Source organism: Phalacrocorax carbo, chromosome Z (assembly GCF_963921805.1).
Source record: "Phalacrocorax carbo chromosome Z, bPhaCar2.1, whole genome shotgun sequence".
Taxonomy (NCBI): domain Eukaryota; kingdom Metazoa; phylum Chordata; class Aves; order Suliformes; family Phalacrocoracidae; genus Phalacrocorax; species Phalacrocorax carbo.
Genome location: NC_087548.1, coordinates 576,858 through 596,467, shown reverse-complemented (window position 1 = coordinate 596,467; position 19,610 = coordinate 576,858). Strand labels below are relative to the sequence as shown.

The following is a 19,610-nucleotide window of genomic DNA, read 5'->3' as shown; positions in this document are numbered from 1 at the left end:
AGTTATCTTTTATCTGTGCATTTGTCTCTAGCATTGGAAACGTTATATATCTGTGCTCAATTAAATAGGCTTTTAGAAACCTTCAGAGAAGTATAACCTTTCACTGTTCAAGCTCTTAAGCTGCAAGAATCAGTGTTTTCTCCTTAATTGTTGTGTTTTATTCACTTACTGTTAACTGATGTATATCATCATGGTTATAGCGGAATTTGGGTTGGAGCAGCTGCCAGAACAGAACCACCCCACTCAGTGGCATCGATTTTAGATCCCATGTATCAATAAAACCTGGGTCTCATGAGCAGATGGTGGTTTCCTGTGGGAGGTTGGAAGGTGACCTGGGGATCCTGGTGGACAGAAAGCTCAACATGAGCAAACAAGGGCATCACCAGCAGAGAGAAAGAAGTCATCATCCCGCTCTACTCAGCGCTTGTCAGGCCACACCTGGAGTGCTGTGTACAGTTCTGGTCCCCGCTGTACAAAAAGGATGTGGACAGGGTGGAAGGGGTCCAGAGAAGGGCCACCAAGATGATCAGAGGACTGGGAAGCTGCCATAGGAGGATAGGCTGGGAGAGCTGGGTTTGTTCAGCCTTGAGAAAAGGAGGCTCAAAGGGGATCTCATCCCCGTGTACCAGTACTTAGGGGGTAGCTACAAAGAAGATGGAGGTTCCCTTTCTACAAGGAGTCCCATGGAGAGGACAAGGGGGAATGGACACAAGTTGCTCTTGGGGAGATTCCGATTGGACACAAGAGGAGAACTCTCCACAGTGAGGACAGTCACCATTGGAATAATCTCCCCAGGGAAATGGCTGACTGGGCCACATTGGGCACTTTTAAGAGTTGTCTGGACAGGGTGCTGGGCCATCTTGTCTAGACTGTGCTCTTTGCAGAAAGGTTGGACTAGATGATCCCTGAGGTCCCTTCTAACCTGTGATTCTCTGATTCTGTGGAGGTTCCTGGTGGCCCCCACATGCAGGTGTGCAGCAGGAGGCTGGGGCAGCCCCGAGGTGCCCAGGGCCGAGGGACATGGCCCATCTCCCTGATAGCCCACCTTTGCCGGGGTGATTCTGCTCAGGCTCTGTGGCCTCACCAGGGCCTCTTTCTCCCGGCTCCCACAGCACGCCACCAGTTGTCTCCAGGCGCGGGGCTCTGGCCTGTCACGGTGATTTTCTCCAAGTCGCAGCTTTTGGCAGTTCTACCACCTTCCTGCCTCCCTCCCTGAGGGCGTGCAGAGCTGTGGGGCTGCTTGCGGTGCATCCGTGTTGCCGTTCCCCTCCTGCCTGTGCTGCCACCTGGGAGCCGGGCAGATGCCCACAGCTCTCACAGGTCTCGCTGCTCAGGCCTGTACCAGCCTCGTCTGGTCAGTGAGACGTGAGCAGATGTGGCCTGGGCCTCATCCTGTCTGCGTGGTGCTCTTAGGTAGGTCTCCTCATGACAGCTGTCGAAACGGCCACGCCACTTCATTACCCTGTGTTCAGAACAGCCTCTGTATTTTCGATTTATGAAAAAGTATCTGCATTTCAGACAGGTTGTTTCTGGGATGGCCACATATTAGGCCAAAATTATTGTAAGATTAAAGGCTTTCTCAGTCGTGGGTGAATTCTGAAAGAGATAACAAGCACTGGTGGGAATTAAGAGTGTAGAGACAGCAGCACGACATCCCTGCTATTCCTCTTTTAATCCATTCTGTAAGGGCTCTCTGCTCTCCTCAGGAGAGCTTTTACAGCCCTGAAGGGCGTGGAGCAGGAGGTGGTCCCTCCTGGTGAGGGGCCAGAGGAACGGCTCCCTCGTTCCCCATGATCCAGCTGTCACTTCCATGGGGTCTCAGAAGTCGCCTAATTCCTCTGGAGATCTGGTTGCACAAAGGGAGGCTTGGGACTCTCTTCCCAAAGCCTCTCCCTTCCACAAGAAGTCGCCTGGGGCTCCGCAGTGGTTTTGTGGAGTTTCTGAGTTGTTAGGGTTTTTTGCTGTGTTTTTAATGGCTTTCATCACTGGAGGGAAGGAATGGATCTTAATCTGAATCACTAGAACAGCGAATTGCTGTTATAAATGAGCCAAGGACAATCGTGATCAATGAGTAGATTAGCTGCGGAGCTAACTTCCAGCACGTCCACATCACTACCATGTGGGCAACCTCATACAGCTCTGAAGACACTCTCCCTAGATATTCTCCGAAGTGGTACTGTGTGTGTCCAGTTCAGTTAAGTGCAAACATGTCAATGAAATCTGTCAGAAAGATGAACTGTAAAGGAGAAATTGGAACATTTATCTGGTGTCTGCACAGCAGCTTCTGAATGTTGTTGGTCCAGTCAGGACTCCTCTTCACAGCGCTTGGGAGCGCCTGAGCCAGGCACTGCAGGCCAGTACACTGCTGCTTGTGGTCTTATTCTCATTTCGAACTATATTTTGGTGGGAGCGTGTGACTTGATTCATTTTCAGTCTGTCATGCTCTGGGGTACTTCATAATACCAGTAAGCTACTCAGATGCCTGGCATTTTGAGGCAATGCGGTGCCAAGAGACAGAAAAGAATCTCTCCGTGCAGTGCCTGACTGTACTGTCTGCGCTTCTTATTGATTTTATTTCTGGGTTGCCCTCCATTACTTACCACCAGGGAAGATCAACTGATCCATGTGTATGCAATTCAAACACGGAGATGGCCTGCATTTTTGGTGTGTACAGGGATGTGTTGAAGTTGGATGGATAGTCACAGCCACATTTTAAAGAAAAATCACCCCTGAGATTTAGATTAATTGACAGTAAAAGGTACCAGTGCCGGTCTGCTCTTCAGGTGACACTGTTAATCATAAAAATTGTTAAATGCTGAAGTAGTTTTGAGGTGTCTCGAAGTAATAAAGATAACACCTGAGCAGTGCTTTAAAATTTACAATTTATTTAAAGCAATTGCAGTCCATTCAGTGTGGAAATATTTTCAGCCTGAAATGTTATATCTAGTGTAATTGAATATATAGATTGAACAGACATTATTATTTGGTGAGGAAATTGATGATAGCTATTTCTTTCTAGGCTTTATTGAGCTGAAAGTAAGTGATAACGATACATATTTTCCCTCTCAAAGTTTATCCTTAGTTTGTCCACCTCTGCTAATATTTCATGTTCCTTTTCTTCGGTCTGTCCTTGTAAGTGGATTGTTAGAAGTGTACCAAGATATCTTGTGTGAATTTTTGTGCTCTTTGAAGTGGTAGGTATGAGTGGGTGATTAGGCCACAGCATGCAATCCAGCCTGAGCATCTTCAAGCATCACTGAGTATTGCAAAGATCAGATTGGTCTTTGAACTTCTAGACCTTGAAGAGCTCTCTTTACCCTTTCATCTTCATAGTTGAAAATGGGTATGGAATACAGTTGGTGGAGTTATGAGTAATGCTTCAAATACCCAGTAATAAAGGTGTAGTTAGATGGAGACCAGGTCCCACAGTCAGCTTGTCCGTGGTTACCTTCATGGGAGATGGTGCCTTTGGATTGTTCGCTCTGAGAGAAGGTGGTGATCCAACAGACAGTGAACATGCAGGAGAGTGGTGTTTACCACTTCTGCATGGACCTAACTGTGCGCACGTGAATGTGTGATGGCGGTGCGGCCCGAATGTTGGTATAATCACATCCACATGCTTGACGTGAAGCGGTGTATGAATGGTCAAGTCTTCAAGGGGGAAATACTGGATTACTCAAAAGGCTGGTTATAAGGGTGCGTAACTGTTCCTCACAAAGTAAGCATTCTGAATTAATGGAGCAGCATTCTTTAAAAAAACACAAAAAGATCAAATATTTGGTTTCTGTTTGGTAAAGTGATAAAACTTTTATTTTGGGGAAAAACGTTTACAATTCATATAGTTCTATCTTCACTGTTTGAATGTTGGATTCTGCTCCCTTCCCTGTCAGAGGGTCAGAGGCTTTCCTTTAAAAATGAAAAAAGGAGAAGAGAGAGAGAAAAGAAAAAGTCACCAAGTTTTGACATGAGCATTTCAACAACATGGTGGACAGTAATTTCACTCTGCTTTTTAATGCATGGGGACACTTAATTCATGGAAAAAGTAGATTATTACTTTGTGCTTTGAATTATGCATAGGTTGTCAGAGGAAACAAGAACTTCGTCAGTACTTAACGTACACGCTGTGGACTTACAAGCCATTGTGGACCGTCACAGAAAATGCTCTGCTGAAGCAGATAAATTGTAACAGCAGATAATGTGCAACAATAAAGGGGTAGAAATCAGTAATTGCTAAAATAATGGTACTCAACCATCTTGACTTTTGCTTGTGACTGGATTGATGTTTATCATTTTTTGCTTTTCTGATGTAAAGATGACGTTAGAGGTAAAATTACTCCTTTTCTGCCTTTTTTTCCCTGTTTGACAGACTAGAGACGACTTCCTGGGTCAAGTGGATGTGCCACTTAGTCACCTTCCGGTAAGCATTGCTTTTGTCTTAGTATGCTCTTTTCTGCCATCACCAGATGTGCAAAACGCTGATGTTATGTAGAATTTATTTCCATAAGTTAAATTTTCTTAAAACAAGCATTTCCAGTATAGGATTAGAGGCTTAAAGAAAAATGTTACGGAAAACAAAGCCCCACCGTGCACAGGACTTGGGAGAAATGGTTCCCTTTGCAGGGACAAGGAAGACAGTTGTTCTCTGGTATCTGTCAGTAGCAATTTCTCAACATCCAGGATTCAATTCTCATCCTGATTTTTTCTTAAAATCCTTGTCTGGTCTGAGTCAGCTGATGAATGACGTGCCCAATAGACTGGTTGCTTTCTCACCATTGGTGGTCATTGTCCTGTTCATCTTCTGGCTTCTTCCTTTCCGTGATCTTCCCTCACAGTTGAAACAGTTGTATTCTCCCTTAGCAAACTCCATTTCCTTCAGAATTTTTGCTAGAACATTGAAAAAACCCACATATTTTGTGTCCTACTTTTCTGTCTGATTTTCTGTCTAAATAACAGCTGTTAAGGCTATGGGATGGCAGTTCTGTCTGGGAGAGTGGATAGTGCATTTTGATATTCCGTCAAACCTTGTAAAGCCAGTAGCCACAGACTGAAACCAGAGAAACTGCTGAACCAGCATGACAGGATCTTAAGAAGTTACAAAAATTCAGTTCTTCTGAAACTGTTATGAAATTACTCATCTTCGTAGCAAATTTGAGTAAAATTACTGTATTTATTACTGATTGAAAGTGAAATTATCCGAAAGGCTCCTAAGCAATAATGGAAGTAGTGTTATATATTCATGAATGGCATAGCACATACAACATTTGTTAGACATTGACGTTAGGCATTATTGATAATAATTGTACAAGCTGTGATATTGTCAGAGCATACATTATAGCTTTTAATATGCATACATATAACTTTTAATGTCTGTATGTGTATAAATAGATTTTTTCTGTAAGAGGCATATAGGTGCTTGTTGCCCTTCCTATGTGATAGGGAAGTATGTATGTTAGTTGTTTTCCCAGTTTTAAACAGCTTAAATACATTATATGCAAACAAATATGAATCGAATAACTTAGAAAAGCTGGTATTTGGAGGAGTTTCTTCTGTTTTTTTTTAAAGTTAGAGTTTAAATATTTGGGATAATGTCTGCTTTCAGTGTCATTTATTCACAGCTGTTTTCTGACACACGAAACATACTGCGCAGGTACCTCAGTTTGTTCTATACAGATAGGTAAAGTCTTAGTTACTGAGATACGACAATTTCATGCCTGGCATCTCTGTTACGCGTAAGAGATGAACCGTGAGATGACTGGAGCGCATCAACTGAGTGCTGCTGCACCGCTGTGTCGGGCCAGCGTCTGCCTGGCTGGTTGCTTTTCCTCGCGTGTTAAGAACTCCCACTAGGGAGGGAGAGGTTACGTTCACAGTAGACACACATACCATGGAAGCAAATCAGGTTTTGTAGGTACTGCCGTGGCTGTCCCCTGGGTATGTAGTTCAGCGGACTTGATTCAGCGATTGCATGGAAGACCAAAAGGCTGCAATAACTATGTGGTATATTAATTATTTTAGCTAAAATTGAATTACTTGGCAGCCGTGAGAGTTCTAATAGCAAAAAATTACAAGTAATTGACACAGAGTTTGAATCATTTTACTGTGAACAATCAAGTATTTGAGGTGTTTGATTTGAGGGTGGTAATGTTTTCTCTGTTTTTGTTTCTTAATAAATTGAGGAATGTAGAGCTTGTTTTGTAATTCTATAAAGCTCCAGTTGTCTGGTTTCCTCCTGGCAGCCAAGGTTCTGCATGGTCTTCACACAAGGAAAATTCCGGCCTAAATTAAGTGGAATTTCTATTTACTGTGTAACCAAGGGTGGCGTTCTCCTCCTTTAATTCTACAAGCATAGACTTGCCATAGCACTGGCTGTCTGTAAATTATGGTGTGAAACACCATCTTCAGGTTTTTATAGATTGTGCATAGAATCTATCTGCAGAAGGATGCTCAACATTCAGAGGCTAGCGAATACTGTCCTAAATGTAATCATAGTCCAGTAAACACAGTGGCAGAATCGGTACTGGCTCCAGTGCGTTCAAGCTTTCACTGCCAACCTCTCTCACTGAAAAAGTCTAAGCGAGAGGTCTGTGCCTCTGCTTTTAGTTGATGGGCCCTCATCAGATGTGTTTCTACTGGAAACTGCTGAAAAGGCTGAAGACATTGTGCTGGGTGGGAGATTCTGTAGGGATGCTCTAGTGAAGAAGACATCTAAAAATCAATATTTTTTTGAAATGATGTTGGTGATGTTGGGTATTTCATGAGGAATTATTTTACACAGAGCCTGTCATCAAAGAAGGTGAATTGAGGGAACAAAGAGGGCCCTTACGACGTTCTAATTGTATGAAGCTTGAAGTTAACCTCAATTTGTGCCCATGGCAGATACAGTCTTTACATTGCTTAGAAAACTTACTTTATGCGATGCTAGGTGTGTATCTATAGTACTGACGTCCTATGCTGCAAAAGCCTCAGCCAAAACGATTTTCAAAGATAAGTAAAAATGAATTAATTATTTCATGGGTAGATTTGCTTCCATTTCAGTTTTTCAGTATTCCTGTATGGTCTGTCTTGTTTTCCCATTAGTAGACAAAATTCCAAAATGAACTTCACAGGAAATGTTTGTGCCAAAAAAGCATTTCTTTTGTCTTTTTGTACTCATGTTGTACTTCACCCTCTTCTTCAAAGCTGAATTCAATCACTGATGAAAGAACTGAAGTTAGAAGGTCACAGGGCACAAAAAGAATGAAACACTGCAGTTTTTCTTCTTCTTTGTAAATAGTAAAAAATATACTTTCTACTTCACAAAGTTTTCTAATAAATTCTACATATATGCATATATATGCATATAGTTATACAGTGATTTGTTTATGCTTGGTATAAGTGTCATCTGATACTATATGATGTTCTGGATAAGTAATATTGTCTGGATGTAGTTAATATTTTTAAAATGTTGTATATGTTAATCTTACTTCCATGAACTTGGAGGGTTTTTTGTATTTGAATGGGTGAACATGGGAATGATGGAAGTTATTGAAAATGTTTACATCAAAATAAGGTGTCAATTTCAGCATGACTGTTGCTGTTGTGCCTGAATTTGACTTCTTGCTATTGATGGATGTTATTGTAGGAGGAAAATGGCTTATTTAGATATGCCTGTTACAGTTGATCTTGCGTCATAACACTGTTGTTGTTGGCTTATAAACTAAAATAGTTGAAAAATATGATGGAATGATCAGAAATGTCTTCTGGTGAAAAATGCATCATTCCATTCTCCTGTGAGCTCATGTCATATGAGCTGTATTGTGTAGTATTATCTTCTCCATATTTGTGTGAATATTTCCATTAACATGTGTCCATATGCACAGACATCTAAGTAGCCTCTACATAACTGTAGAAAAAGTCCTGCAGTGTTAAGCTACATGTGTCCTGCAAAAAACCATACTATGAAATATGAAATGACGAAGGACATATTAGTGCATGTCTGTTTTGCAGACAGGTAGTATTTTAACGTCCCTTTTCAGTAAACATTATTTTTAATAATTAAAGATCATCAAGATTTGGGATAGAGGGGTAGACTATCTCACACATTCTGTGAGCTGTTTTGAGGAATTAGCAGCTTTTTGTTTTCCTTCCATGCTCTGTAGGAAGAGAACAACTCTCCTTTCACTGGGAACTTATGTGGAACATGAGCGTGCATATCTCTTTCTAGCTCATACTTGAGTGGAAAGCTAAACTTTTTCAAATACTTTTAAAGTCTTCTGCCTTTACATAGAAAATCCAAGGTTGTAAAACTTCCTGGTTTAGCTACTTCACTGCCATTGAAGAATAAAATCCATTATGCTAAAAGGATGAAATCTTGCAGCACAGAACTTCCCGTTTCTTCTAAGCTCACTAGAAAGTGAGTGTGATTCCTGTACAAAATCCGTCCTCACTCTCCATCTTCGCAAAAATTTCTTGAGCTCCAGAAGCCACTTTTTTGTCCAAAAATTTCCTCTGGGAAAACTCGCAATACGTATCTCAGAAGGGTCATTGCTTCTATAGCTGTAACGTAGGAGTGTCTCCACAGGGCACTTACCTGCCTGTGGGTGCGTTCTCCTACTCCGTTATGCTTATTATTCCTTGTCCCTATTAAGGTGTGTGTACAAATTTGATGCTCAGCGAAACATACTGTATATGTTCTAATCAATATTTTCCTCATTCATCCTTCCAGTACCTTAATAAGAGACATCATGGTGTATTTATTAACAAATGTTTGCTTTCCCATTCTAGCTGTACTGCTGCTTTTTTTGTCAAAATCCGTTTTCTCTGATACTACCTAAATACTATATATAAAATTTCGTTAAAATACACAGCTTCTTATTTTATGTAGGTTTGTTACAGTTGAACTCTAAAAAGCAGTACTACTTAATCATGCATGCTTCAATGTCCTGTTGATTTGGTTAAAACCTCCTACCTCGCCAAAAAAAATGGGAAGTCTGTCTCTCAGATTAAGTGGACTCTCAGTGCAGGAAATACCTTGCGGGACAAGAGTTCATTCAGTGTAAGTCTGTATGGAATTTGACATAATAACTGAGACAGTGAGTTTGGATTGATTTTTAAATTCTTATTTATTGACTTTGAAATACAACAGATGACAAAGCTTTTAATTGTCCAGAAGTTGGATTATCCTGCATTTAGAAAGAATTGGGTTTGAGAAGTATTCTTATGTGCAGGGATAGGGCTGGGAAGGGATTTACAGACGCAGTATCATTGTCTTTTTTTAGTGAATGGCAGGCAGATGCAACATTCTGAGAAGCACCCACTAACTTTGTGCTCGTTTTGAGGAAGTTTGGTGTTAACCTGATGTACTAGATCTCTAGTCTTACTGGAATGTGTATGATAATGTGCTTACTCTTTCAGTGTAACGCAGTTGCAGTTTTGTCAGCCCAAATCGTACGATCGATTAAAATATAGTACCCCAAACAATCAACAGATTAAGTATGTATATGGATTTTGGATTCAGTTATTTAACTTGTCTTTTTTAAATTACTAGTTTTGTACCTATAGTGTCCATGCTCTCGCAGGCATGAAGGATGCAATTTGATAAGAAAGCTGAAATTCTCATGTAATAGAAAGTGTTCAAGACTTAAGGCTTTATGAAACTTAGAATTAAATGGAACTTAGAAGTCGTAATCCATCAGCCTGATAATATTATGTACTTCATAAAGAATTTCAAAGTCTTAATTATTTTTGAAAGTCTCAACTATTTCGAAATGAAAAATGAAAGCCGACCGAGGAGGAGTTTTATTTTGCTTTTAACGTGGAAAAAAATACTGCTTCGAAATTAATGCAGCCTTTTCTGACGCTGCTGTTGGGTGACTGGAAAAAGTTGGAAGGGGTTTGTTTAGTTGGTCTTTTCCACCTTTTCCTGAATTGTGAACGTTGTGTACACTTGCGAGTGAGGCTTGGTTCAGCCCATCACTGATATTTGCGGTGACATCTAGTGGACTGCTTCTGCTGCTGTGCATTAGCACCTAATGGCAGCACACTGGCAGAGGTCTGTCTGCTGTGACGTCGTTATTCAAACGTCTTCTCTAGCATTTCTACCGCATCTGTGATGTGAATATTCTTTATATGTCTCTGTACTGGTGGGCAAGCCCTTTAATTTGCCATTTTCTTAAACGCTTACAGACTGAAGACCCAACCATGGAAAGGCCATATACATTTAAGGATTTCCTTCTCAGACCAAGAAGGTGAGCGAGAGGACCTTTGTATTTTAAAACGTTTCTTACTTCGAGGTTTGTTATTTGCAACTATTTAAGGATCGTTGAATGAAATGTGCCTCCTTGTCTTCTAGCCACAAATCTCGTGTAAAGGGTTTCTTGAGACTGAAGATGGCTTATATGCCTAAAAATGGTGGCCAAGAGGAAGAAAATAGTGATCAAAGGGATGAATCTGAGGTAAGGCTTAATGCTTGTGGAAGCATTCAAGTTATTAGAGGATCAAGTATAATTGTAGAACAAGTTGTACCTTTGAAAGATAAAACCCTGGTAGCAGTCTTAGTAGCAGCTTACTCTCCCCCGCCCATCCGTGTCCCCCACTTTTTTTTTTTCTTTTTTTACACTTTTTTCCTCAACCATTTCAAGTATTTCGAAGTATTTCAGCTGCCACAATTAACTCTGAAGTCTGTCTGACTCTGTCTGTCAGCAGATAAATGTGGAAGTCACACCAAGTAGAAGAATTCGGAAAATCTATGCAAGTAATTTATAAACATAAGAATCTGTACTAGGTACCTCTTCTTTAGAGGCCATTTCAGAGCAGGTGTTATAACATTTTTCTTTATTTCCTTGGCAGCGTTGACTTTGCAGAGAATAAAGCTCATGCAAGGGCAGCACATTTAAAGGCTTTTTAGCACTTACCAGCCATCATCCGTTTTAAAAATTAGCTGCAGTTAGAGCTGACAGTGAATGTAAGCCCAAGTGTGCCCTACCAACAGTGTGCAGCAGTCATCTGTACCTTGGGAATGAGGGCTCTCATCCGAAGCCAGGCATCTCTGAGTTCAAAAAATAGCAGGTGGTTCTCTTTGGCTTCTGGACTGGGAATCTGCATCTGGCCACCACTAGAATGAGAAGCCACCCAAATATGTTTGGGAATCCCTGTTGTAATAGACTGATGGGAATTTAGGGTTTTTGTCATTGGAGTGAGGTGCACACGTAGTCATGGAGTTTATTCTATTTCTGTATGGTTTACATTTACGTAGTTTTGAACTTCTCTTTGGAGAATTTTCAGAATCTGTGCCTATACACTAATGTAAGCAACAATGAAATAACTTCTCTCTAACTTGAATTTTTTTTTTTTTTAATTCCTAAGCACGGATGGGATGTGGTTGATTCCAGTGACTCCGCATCTCAACGTCAGGAGGAGTTACCACCTCCTCCGCTGCCTCCTGGATGGGAGGAAAAGGTAGACAACCTGGGGCGGACTTACTATGTCAACCATAACAACAGGACTACTCAGTGGCATCGACCAAGTTTAATGTAAGTGGCACTGTAGTGCAACGTTATGTGGATGTGTGCAAAATTATCAGTAAGTAGTGGGTTGGTTTTTTTTCAACAAACATAACCATTTTGAGTTTACAAATTCAACGCTGGAAAACATCTTAAGCAAGGCTTTTACAAAGCAGCTTATAAAGGCATACTGTTCTTCCAAGTAACAGATTAATTACGATTTTGGTGTTAACTGTGTTACAGATCTGAAAGTATACTTTATTAATGGAAAAATTTTGACAGCTGTGCTAGAAAATTGAGAACCAAAATCTGGAGATCTTCAGTTAAAAAGGAAACATCTATCTTTCTTCTTCTAAGAATGAGAAGAGACTTCCCCACCCCCAGCAAATCAAATATACTCATAGGTATTCTGGGAAATTCTAGGAAATCTGAAGCGGTGGGAGGGAAGTCAGTGCATTAACAATGTATTTTAGAATATTGCAAGACAGATGTGGTATTTTTAAGTAAGTAATAAGGAACAAACGAGGAATAAATTACTTTCTTCTCTAGAGACTGTTAAAAAGGTAAGGGTAAAAATAACCAACTCCATTAAGTTTTAATTAAGTAAAACTGATTAACTTTGAGGAGATCCTGATATTATTCAGTGTATAGACTGCATTGCATATATACACTGGGTGTGCTTATGTGGACTTCCTGTTCAAGCCTTCATTACATGTTTAAAGCTGTGGCAAGCTTACATTTTAAAAGTATGTATAACTGACAGTGTTAACAGTTATAATGAAATAATGTATTAAGTAAACATCTTGTATTATTTTTATGTAGCGACTATTCTTCCACTATCGCTTATTACAACAGCAATGGTTACTCTTTCTTGAATATTCATAATCATAGCTAAATTAGGCAAATGTGTTGTCACTATTTGTTCTTCATCTGATGCCTTTATCTTAGTAGAACTGAATTAAATTTTGTTCTGTATGTTTTGAACTATTTACTGTTGAACTATTTGAGCTATTTACTGAGCAATGTGTATTTTGCCAAGTAAACCTCATCAACTACAATTGTTAAGATTGGTAGTGGTTAGTAAGTGTCTACAAAAAAGCAGGTTTTATAAGTTATTTGATTTAGCATCTCCTTGTAGTACGATTATGCTAAATGGAGTAAAGAGTACGTGGATTCAGAAGTGTTTGACTGGTGGATACCAAAACGTAATCATCACCAGAAAGCGTCACGGTCAGATGGGTGTATAGAATGAAGGCCTGAGGGGTTTGCTTTTAGCTAGGTGTCATCACAGGTAGCTTGGAAACAAATGCATAATTACTACTGATAAACTTTACGCATGACACCAAGCTTGTTGAAGAGCGAAGACTTTAGAATGATGCTGTTTAACCTTTAAATTCAATAAATTTATCAAACCACTAGGAGTGGAAGGCCTCATGAGGTTGAAAGTAGGATACATAACCTCTGGCTTTTAGGCCGGTAACTCAGACACTGAGTTGATCACCAAGGAAGAGCATTGAGTGCTGTACCGTCCGTGTCTGCAGTAGGAACAGGAGAGTAGTTAATTTCTCATAGTTCTTTAAAATAAGCAATGATAAAAGTTTGCACAAAGTTTTTCCTGAACCTAACCATCTTTCAAAGTTACAGTCCCTCATCCAGAAGGCGAGGTTCAAATAGAATCATCAAATAGAATAGAATCACAGAATCATTAAGGCTGGAAAAGACCTCTAGGATCATAAGTCCAACCGCCAGCCCAACAATACCATGTCTCCTAAATCGCATGTTACCTCCTAACAACATCTGCCCATTGCCTACTGTAATAGAGATTTTGGTCTAGCTGTGAACGCTGAGAAGTCCCACGAGTCTCCATTAAGGGAACTGGGGTATTTCCATTTTCCTTGTGTGAGCCAAGCTAGTAGTTGCAGACGGTTCAAAAAGTCATCTGTACTGCAGCAGCTTACGCTTGCTTTGGCTATCTAAATAAAGAAGGTAATCATTGACATAAAAACAGGGGCAAATGTAAAATCTGTGTCAGGAATGATGCTGGTCATCGCAGGGAAGGACGAGTAATGATGGTTTGTAACTTTGAGTGTGGACTTCCATTGGTGCTCACCCAACTTTGATGTGTGCTATTTTTCCTTATTGCATGACATTGGTCAAGTGCTTCCAGTTGTATTTACTTTGGATTGAGGGATTAGTTGGTCTCCTATTTATGAAGCCACACATATGCAGGAATAATGATTTTTACAATCCAAAGCATTAATGAGGCTTCGAAAGCAATGGACAAAGTAGGTTTAGTTTAACATTCGTTATTTTCTTGTTCTTTTCTCTTTCACATGCTTTCGCTTCCCCACTATCCAGTGATGTGGGATCTGATTCGGATAACAATATCAGACAAATAAACCAAGAAGCAGCCCACAGGCGGTTCCGCTCCCGGAGACACATTAGTGAGGATTTGGAACCAGAACCTATGGAGAGTGGAGACATTCCTGAGGTATGTGAAGGTCTTGGCTTTAAGAAGTTGACTAAACTTGATGTGGTTCTCGTTTGTGAGCTAATTACTGTACAACATACGTAGTAATGCTTTTACATGGTGTTTATTGAAATTATATAAGTAAAACAGCAGTGACAAAATAAAAATCCTGAAGAGAGCTGTACTTTCAAGGACCCATGTGTTTGTGGGTGCCTGATAACGTATGCACAATATTAAATACTATACAAATGCTGGAAGAAACATTTATAATTCCAAGCATTACTTGTTATATATATATTGATAGAAACACTGTCAATATTCTGCTTTGAATAACAGTGGAATAAGCTGTAAGAAGAGGGGAAATGTACTGCCTGGCAGGCACTGTGCTTCAGTTTTCTTCAGTGCCTTGATTTAGAGGAAAGAGAAGCTGTTAGGTTTTTTTCCCCCAATACTTGTTTTTAGTTAGAATTCTGAGATCTTATTAGTCAGGGTGAGTGTTTATTTAATTTATAGCTAGACTAAAATAAATTTGGTAGATCTTTGTAGGCCTAAGTGAGAGTTTGTGCAAAGCTCAAATCCCATTCATATTTAAGGAATATTTTATTATGTGAATCACAGACAAAACTCTTTGTGAAAGATAGTTTTGTTTCACTAAATGTTATTCAGAGCAACAAATAGATTGCTGAAACTTTTGTTGTACTCGTCACCTGTTAATATTTGATTTGCAGATATTGAGTCCTTTCTCTAATGCGTTTTATTCTAAATTACAATTATCACTTGTTTCTTAAAAGTTTTTATTAAGAGTACAGAATTAAGTTACATTTTGAATGAAATCTAAAATAGAATTTATTTAATGAGAGCTCTTTTTATGCATATTTTCATCTGCATCATTTTCACACTGAGTGGAGTGTGTATTTGTGTTCTAGGGATTGGTTTATTTTGTTAAATGTTAAGGGCGATTATCACACCTGTGTTTGCCACAATGAGGTGGTCATATCAAAGGCAAAGAAGACTCAAACTGTCTTTATAAATCCTTAACGTAGTCTCTCCTCTTTTGTTAGCCTTGGGAAACCATTTCAGAGGAGGCAAGTGCAAGTGGAGATTCCTTAAGCTTGTCAATACCACCTCCTCCTGCATCTCCAGTGTCCCGTACCAGTCCTCAGGAGCTATCTGAGGAACTGAGCCGACGACTTCAGGTCACTCCTGATTCCAATGGGGAACAACTCAGTTCTTTGATTGTACGTGACATGCTGCTCTTTCTATATAAGCCTCTGTGACTGTAATCTTCTGTTAGTGTGACCTAATCTGAATCATTGACTTGGATGGGTAGTAATTGCTCGTCTCAGGAAAACCTGAGCATATGGTTAAAATTCTCTTCCAAAAAATGCATCATAATTTCACCATTGAGCAAACTGCCTTGAACAGCAGAACTCCTCAGTTTAGACTTCATGTTTTCTTGTGCGTTAGTTTAACTTCAGACTCTGCTACTGTTTAGTGAAACAAAATACGTAATACTAGAGAGTATCAAGCTAAGAATTTCCAAAGGAAAGAGGAAAAACTGTTTCAGTCATCAACCGTTTTACTACATGATAATTTTTCTTAAGTTCAGTATTTTAACTGTACATGTTTATATTAAAGCATGTGCTTTCTTATATTAGGATTTTATAAACCCCTCATAGTTTACTGGATTAACTATTATAAGACTGACAAAGGTTAGAATTGAGAGTAGGTAGCGCTGGTGAAATCCTCCACAAGTTTGTAAATGGCTAGACTGGAAAAAAATTGTCTGTCACCATAACAGTTTACTTGAGGTAAAACCAAAAAAATGTTCTCTGTATTTGTGTTATCCATTAGTTTGTCAGACTGATGATACCACAAAAAATGCAGATAATACAAGTGGGGGAATATCTTATGTCTCTTTGAGTACAAAAAACAGTTGTAAATTTTAAACAGAGCATCACATGTGATTTATTAATTTTTTTATTCTTTGTATATGCCATCAAGGTACCCTTGCAATTCGAGAGACAAGAAATTGTATTTACTCTTGTTCTGATTAAATAGAATCGTGATTAGGTGCAAGTTTTTCCCAAAGAGCTTATGCAATAGGTGTCTTACAATTTTTTGAATGTTATCTATAGGTTAGTTAACAAATTATAGCTCTGATGGCTAACCGTCTGCATAAAGAGTCACTTGTGCTTTTGTAGATAATTGCAGCTTTTAGCAGACCTTCAGGCCTTAGTAGGCCTGGAGGGCAGGAGGTTAATCAAATAGTTTCAGTGGCAAGATCAGGACCTACATTTTTTTAATCCCCAAAATAATAAATGGTATAGCTGCCAAGTTATCTTAATTAAAATAATTCAATAATTATGTTCCTATACAAACTAGCTCTTTTATGAGTCATTAAGTGATAGCTTTTTTTTAATCAGTGCAATAAAAATTATAATCAGACCACACTTGCAAAGTAAGAAATTGGCAAAGCATTGAAAATCTTTGTTACTCTGCATTATCCAGTGTAAGAGGGTGTTGGGGTACTGAAAGTAACAGCAGAAACCAGACAGTGAAATGACTCTAAACGCCTTGCGGAGGCACCCGAAGTCTGCACGCAGAGACTGAGCGGGTCAGCAGTGTTTGCTGTGTAGCCGTCGTGTAGCCGTCAAGGCAGCTCCTGTCTCTGAACTGTGCCTTTGCCACAGCTCTGGCCTCTCTGAGGGCTCACTGGCCTGATCCAGCACCTGAGTCTGAGCTGGTTCCGTGTGAATGAACAGTGCTTACCCTGGCCTAATAAATCCTCCCAATGTGGAGGCTGGCAGACACAGTACAGAGACATCCAAGAGCTTCATTTGGAGTGAGCCAGGTAGGCAGGAAAAGTTTGGCACTTCCAGCTGAACACCAGCTCTCATCCATGTGCTCAGGTGGGTCCACGTGACCTTTCCTTTTGATCCAGATTCCCTTAGGCTTATGAAATCAGCTCCATGACTTTGCATGGAGGAAGCTTGGATCCAAGGTTTTTTCCCAAACCCACCAGTTCTAAACTGGCTTTACATAAAGCTGGCTCAGATCTGTAGGTTGTGGGCTGAAACCTGGAGCCCTTGCAGTTGCATTTCCCCAACAGCGTGCCTATACTGGTATATCCAGCCTGACCTTGGACTGTTCTGCACAGAGACAGCTTCCATGTCTCTACATCCATACATAGTTAATCTACAGCACACCTAAATTGCCAGCAGATAGCTGGGGAGTTATTGTATGTGTGTGAAAGTATTTTGTCACTCTCCTCATATATCTATGCAATGCCAGAAAACACTTCAGACTTGCTGGTCAATACATTTGTGAGATAAATCGTTTCACGTTAATCTCTAGCAACACAGAAGCAAGGTGTAATTACATGTTTTTTCTGTTTTTTTAAACCCTAATCTTTTAACAGAACATGCTCTTAGGACTGATGTTTTCAAGTAAGAGTTGGAGTTTGATATGCCTCTCAAATACTTTGCTTCACGGTGTTGCCTCGTTATCTTTCAGTGGTACATAAGGGTGCCCATGTGAGTGGTTATAAATAGGCTAGGTGTTTGCTTGTTTATTAGTGCATTCATACCCGTACCATTAACACCCGTAACAGGGTAATGCTAGTTACTCATTGATTAAAGATGAGGTATCAGTTATGCAAAATAATAAGTTTAAGGATTACCCAAGGCTTGTTTCTGTACATGGAACTTCCAGCCTCAATCAAACCACACAGAAAAGATGTGTGAGAAAATGCATTTGAAGTGAAATGCTATTTAGAAGCTGATTGATTTTACCAAATACTGTATAAATATTGTATTTTATTGAATACTCATCAGCCCTGAAGTGGCCAGGCAGACTAGATGATCCATGTAGGTCCCTTCCAGCTGGAATATTTTATTTGTGGCTTGCTTTGTTGCCAGCTCTCATGACTACAGTATTTGTATATTTTTTTCATTATATGGAACTTCTCATGAGTAACAAAAAATTATCGCTGATGCCATGCCTAATGCCTTCTAGATGTCTTGGTACCAGTGATGGTGATATTTCAGAATTACTGTAATACTGATGTATTGCATATGTTGGACTACACCTTTTAGACAAGACAGTGATTGCTAACTGACATAGGCAGGAGAGCATTAGTTCCTTCATAAGTATAAAGAATATTAGCATGGCACATTAGTTCCTTCTGAAACAATTTTAATTGGATAGTAAATGTCTTGTTATCAAGAAGCAGAAGCTGAGATTATCTTTGGAGATCTTCCTTCTGATTTTGGGATGCGAAGAAACCTCTGTGGCTGAGAGTCCCCAAAGCAATGTCATAGCAAGAGGAAAATGTAATTATTGATCCTTGTCACTTTCTCAGGGGCTGTCCCTTTATAATCTGACCCTGTGCTGTAGAGAACGAATTCAGGTACTTGGCACGCCTCTGCTCTATCACCTTATTTTTGATAATTATCACAGGTTTGTGATACCTTTTAGTATCAAGCAGGCGTGCCAGCCTGTCTGCCTCTTTTAGGGCTTTTTTGTTTCTCATTCATGATCACGAAGGGTGTGTCTTGGGAAGTTCAAAAACTAGAAGGCAAGGAGGAAAATTAAGACTTCAGTTCTGTTTTTAAAGGAAATACTGTATATTTTTAAGTAAATAAATTTTTAAAAGTTTGAGGTCTCATCTATAGTATTTGATTTTGGAACTCTTTTTTAATGCCAAATGTGCATGCCATCTGTGAATTTCATGATGAAGTAATGAAAACTAAGGTGAAGCATGCACTCCCTGAAGAGCTGTATTACAGCTATAGTTTTTATTGTTTTATAGGTTTTAAGATGTGTCATCTGCTTAATTTTTGTAAAAGAAACAATGTTCTTAGCTTAATTGCCCTTCCCTTTCATAATTTTTTATTACTGGATAAATTGGCCTGCTTTTACGTTAAGATTTTCCATCACTTACAAAATCATGTGGGGCAGAGGATTTTTAATGAGAGTTGCCCTTTCTGTTTGACTTTTCCAAAGAAATTCACAGCAATTCACCTGACGCTCACTGAGTTCAAACCAGAATTCCTGGAGTCAGTATTTTGACCTGGGCTGATACTGCTGCATTCTGCCACTGTTTTTATGATAGCACGGGCAGAAATACAGCATCTTTTTTCTGTCAGAATTTGTTTATGTTGACATTTCTCCTTTAGAAAAATGGATATGAATTTTATTATAATATATGAAAGGTTACTGTCAGCAGAGAAGTTGTATATACCACTACGTGGTACAAGAGATACTAATTGTTTATGAGAGATTTTGCTACAAAGAGTTTGTACCTGTAAAACCTAAGTCATCTGTCTAGTAATTGGGTATATTCTAATGTCCTTTTCTTTTGGAATTATTTATGTTATAGTTGTAGGTGCTTTAATGATCATTACAATATAGAGTTCTGTCTTGAGCAGTTAGCTTGGCTTTGTATGAAATTTCTGGATTAACTCCAGCCGCAAACTTCTGAGCATTTCTCTGCCATTTGTTAAACAGTAAACTTTAAAGCTGTTCTTGCTGTTGTTATTGAAGAGTAAGCTAAGCATCGTGTACTAAGATGCCAATTTGGAAATTTTGTAATATGCCAACAGATGATCTCAGCAAGGCTCCCACTGTGGCTGTAATCCCTGTGAAAGTTCTGCAGA

At 39.5% G+C, this 19,610-nt stretch overlaps 1 protein-coding gene across 11 annotated transcripts in view; it reads left to right on the top strand.

Moving 5' to 3' along the window:
* The window catches only part of NEDD4L (NEDD4 like E3 ubiquitin protein ligase), a 198,622-nt gene that overhangs the window by 132,039 nt on the left and 46,973 nt on the right, over nt 1–19,610 (top strand). For 8 of the 11 annotated variants that reach the window (XM_064438502.1, XM_064438505.1, XM_064438504.1 and 5 more), the window contains 6 exons: nt 4,367–4,417; nt 10,165–10,226; nt 10,331–10,433; nt 11,344–11,510; nt 13,839–13,971; nt 15,012–15,188. In XM_064438502.1, coding sequence (XP_064294572.1) covers nt 4,367–4,417; nt 10,165–10,226; nt 10,331–10,433; nt 11,344–11,510; nt 13,839–13,971; nt 15,012–15,188 — 693 coding nt within the window. The remainder of the gene's footprint in view (nt 1–4,366; nt 4,418–10,164; nt 10,227–10,330; nt 10,434–11,343; nt 11,511–13,838; nt 13,972–15,011; nt 15,189–19,610) is intronic. The other 3 variants (XM_064438500.1, XM_064438501.1, XM_064438503.1) reach the window with 2 other exon arrangements.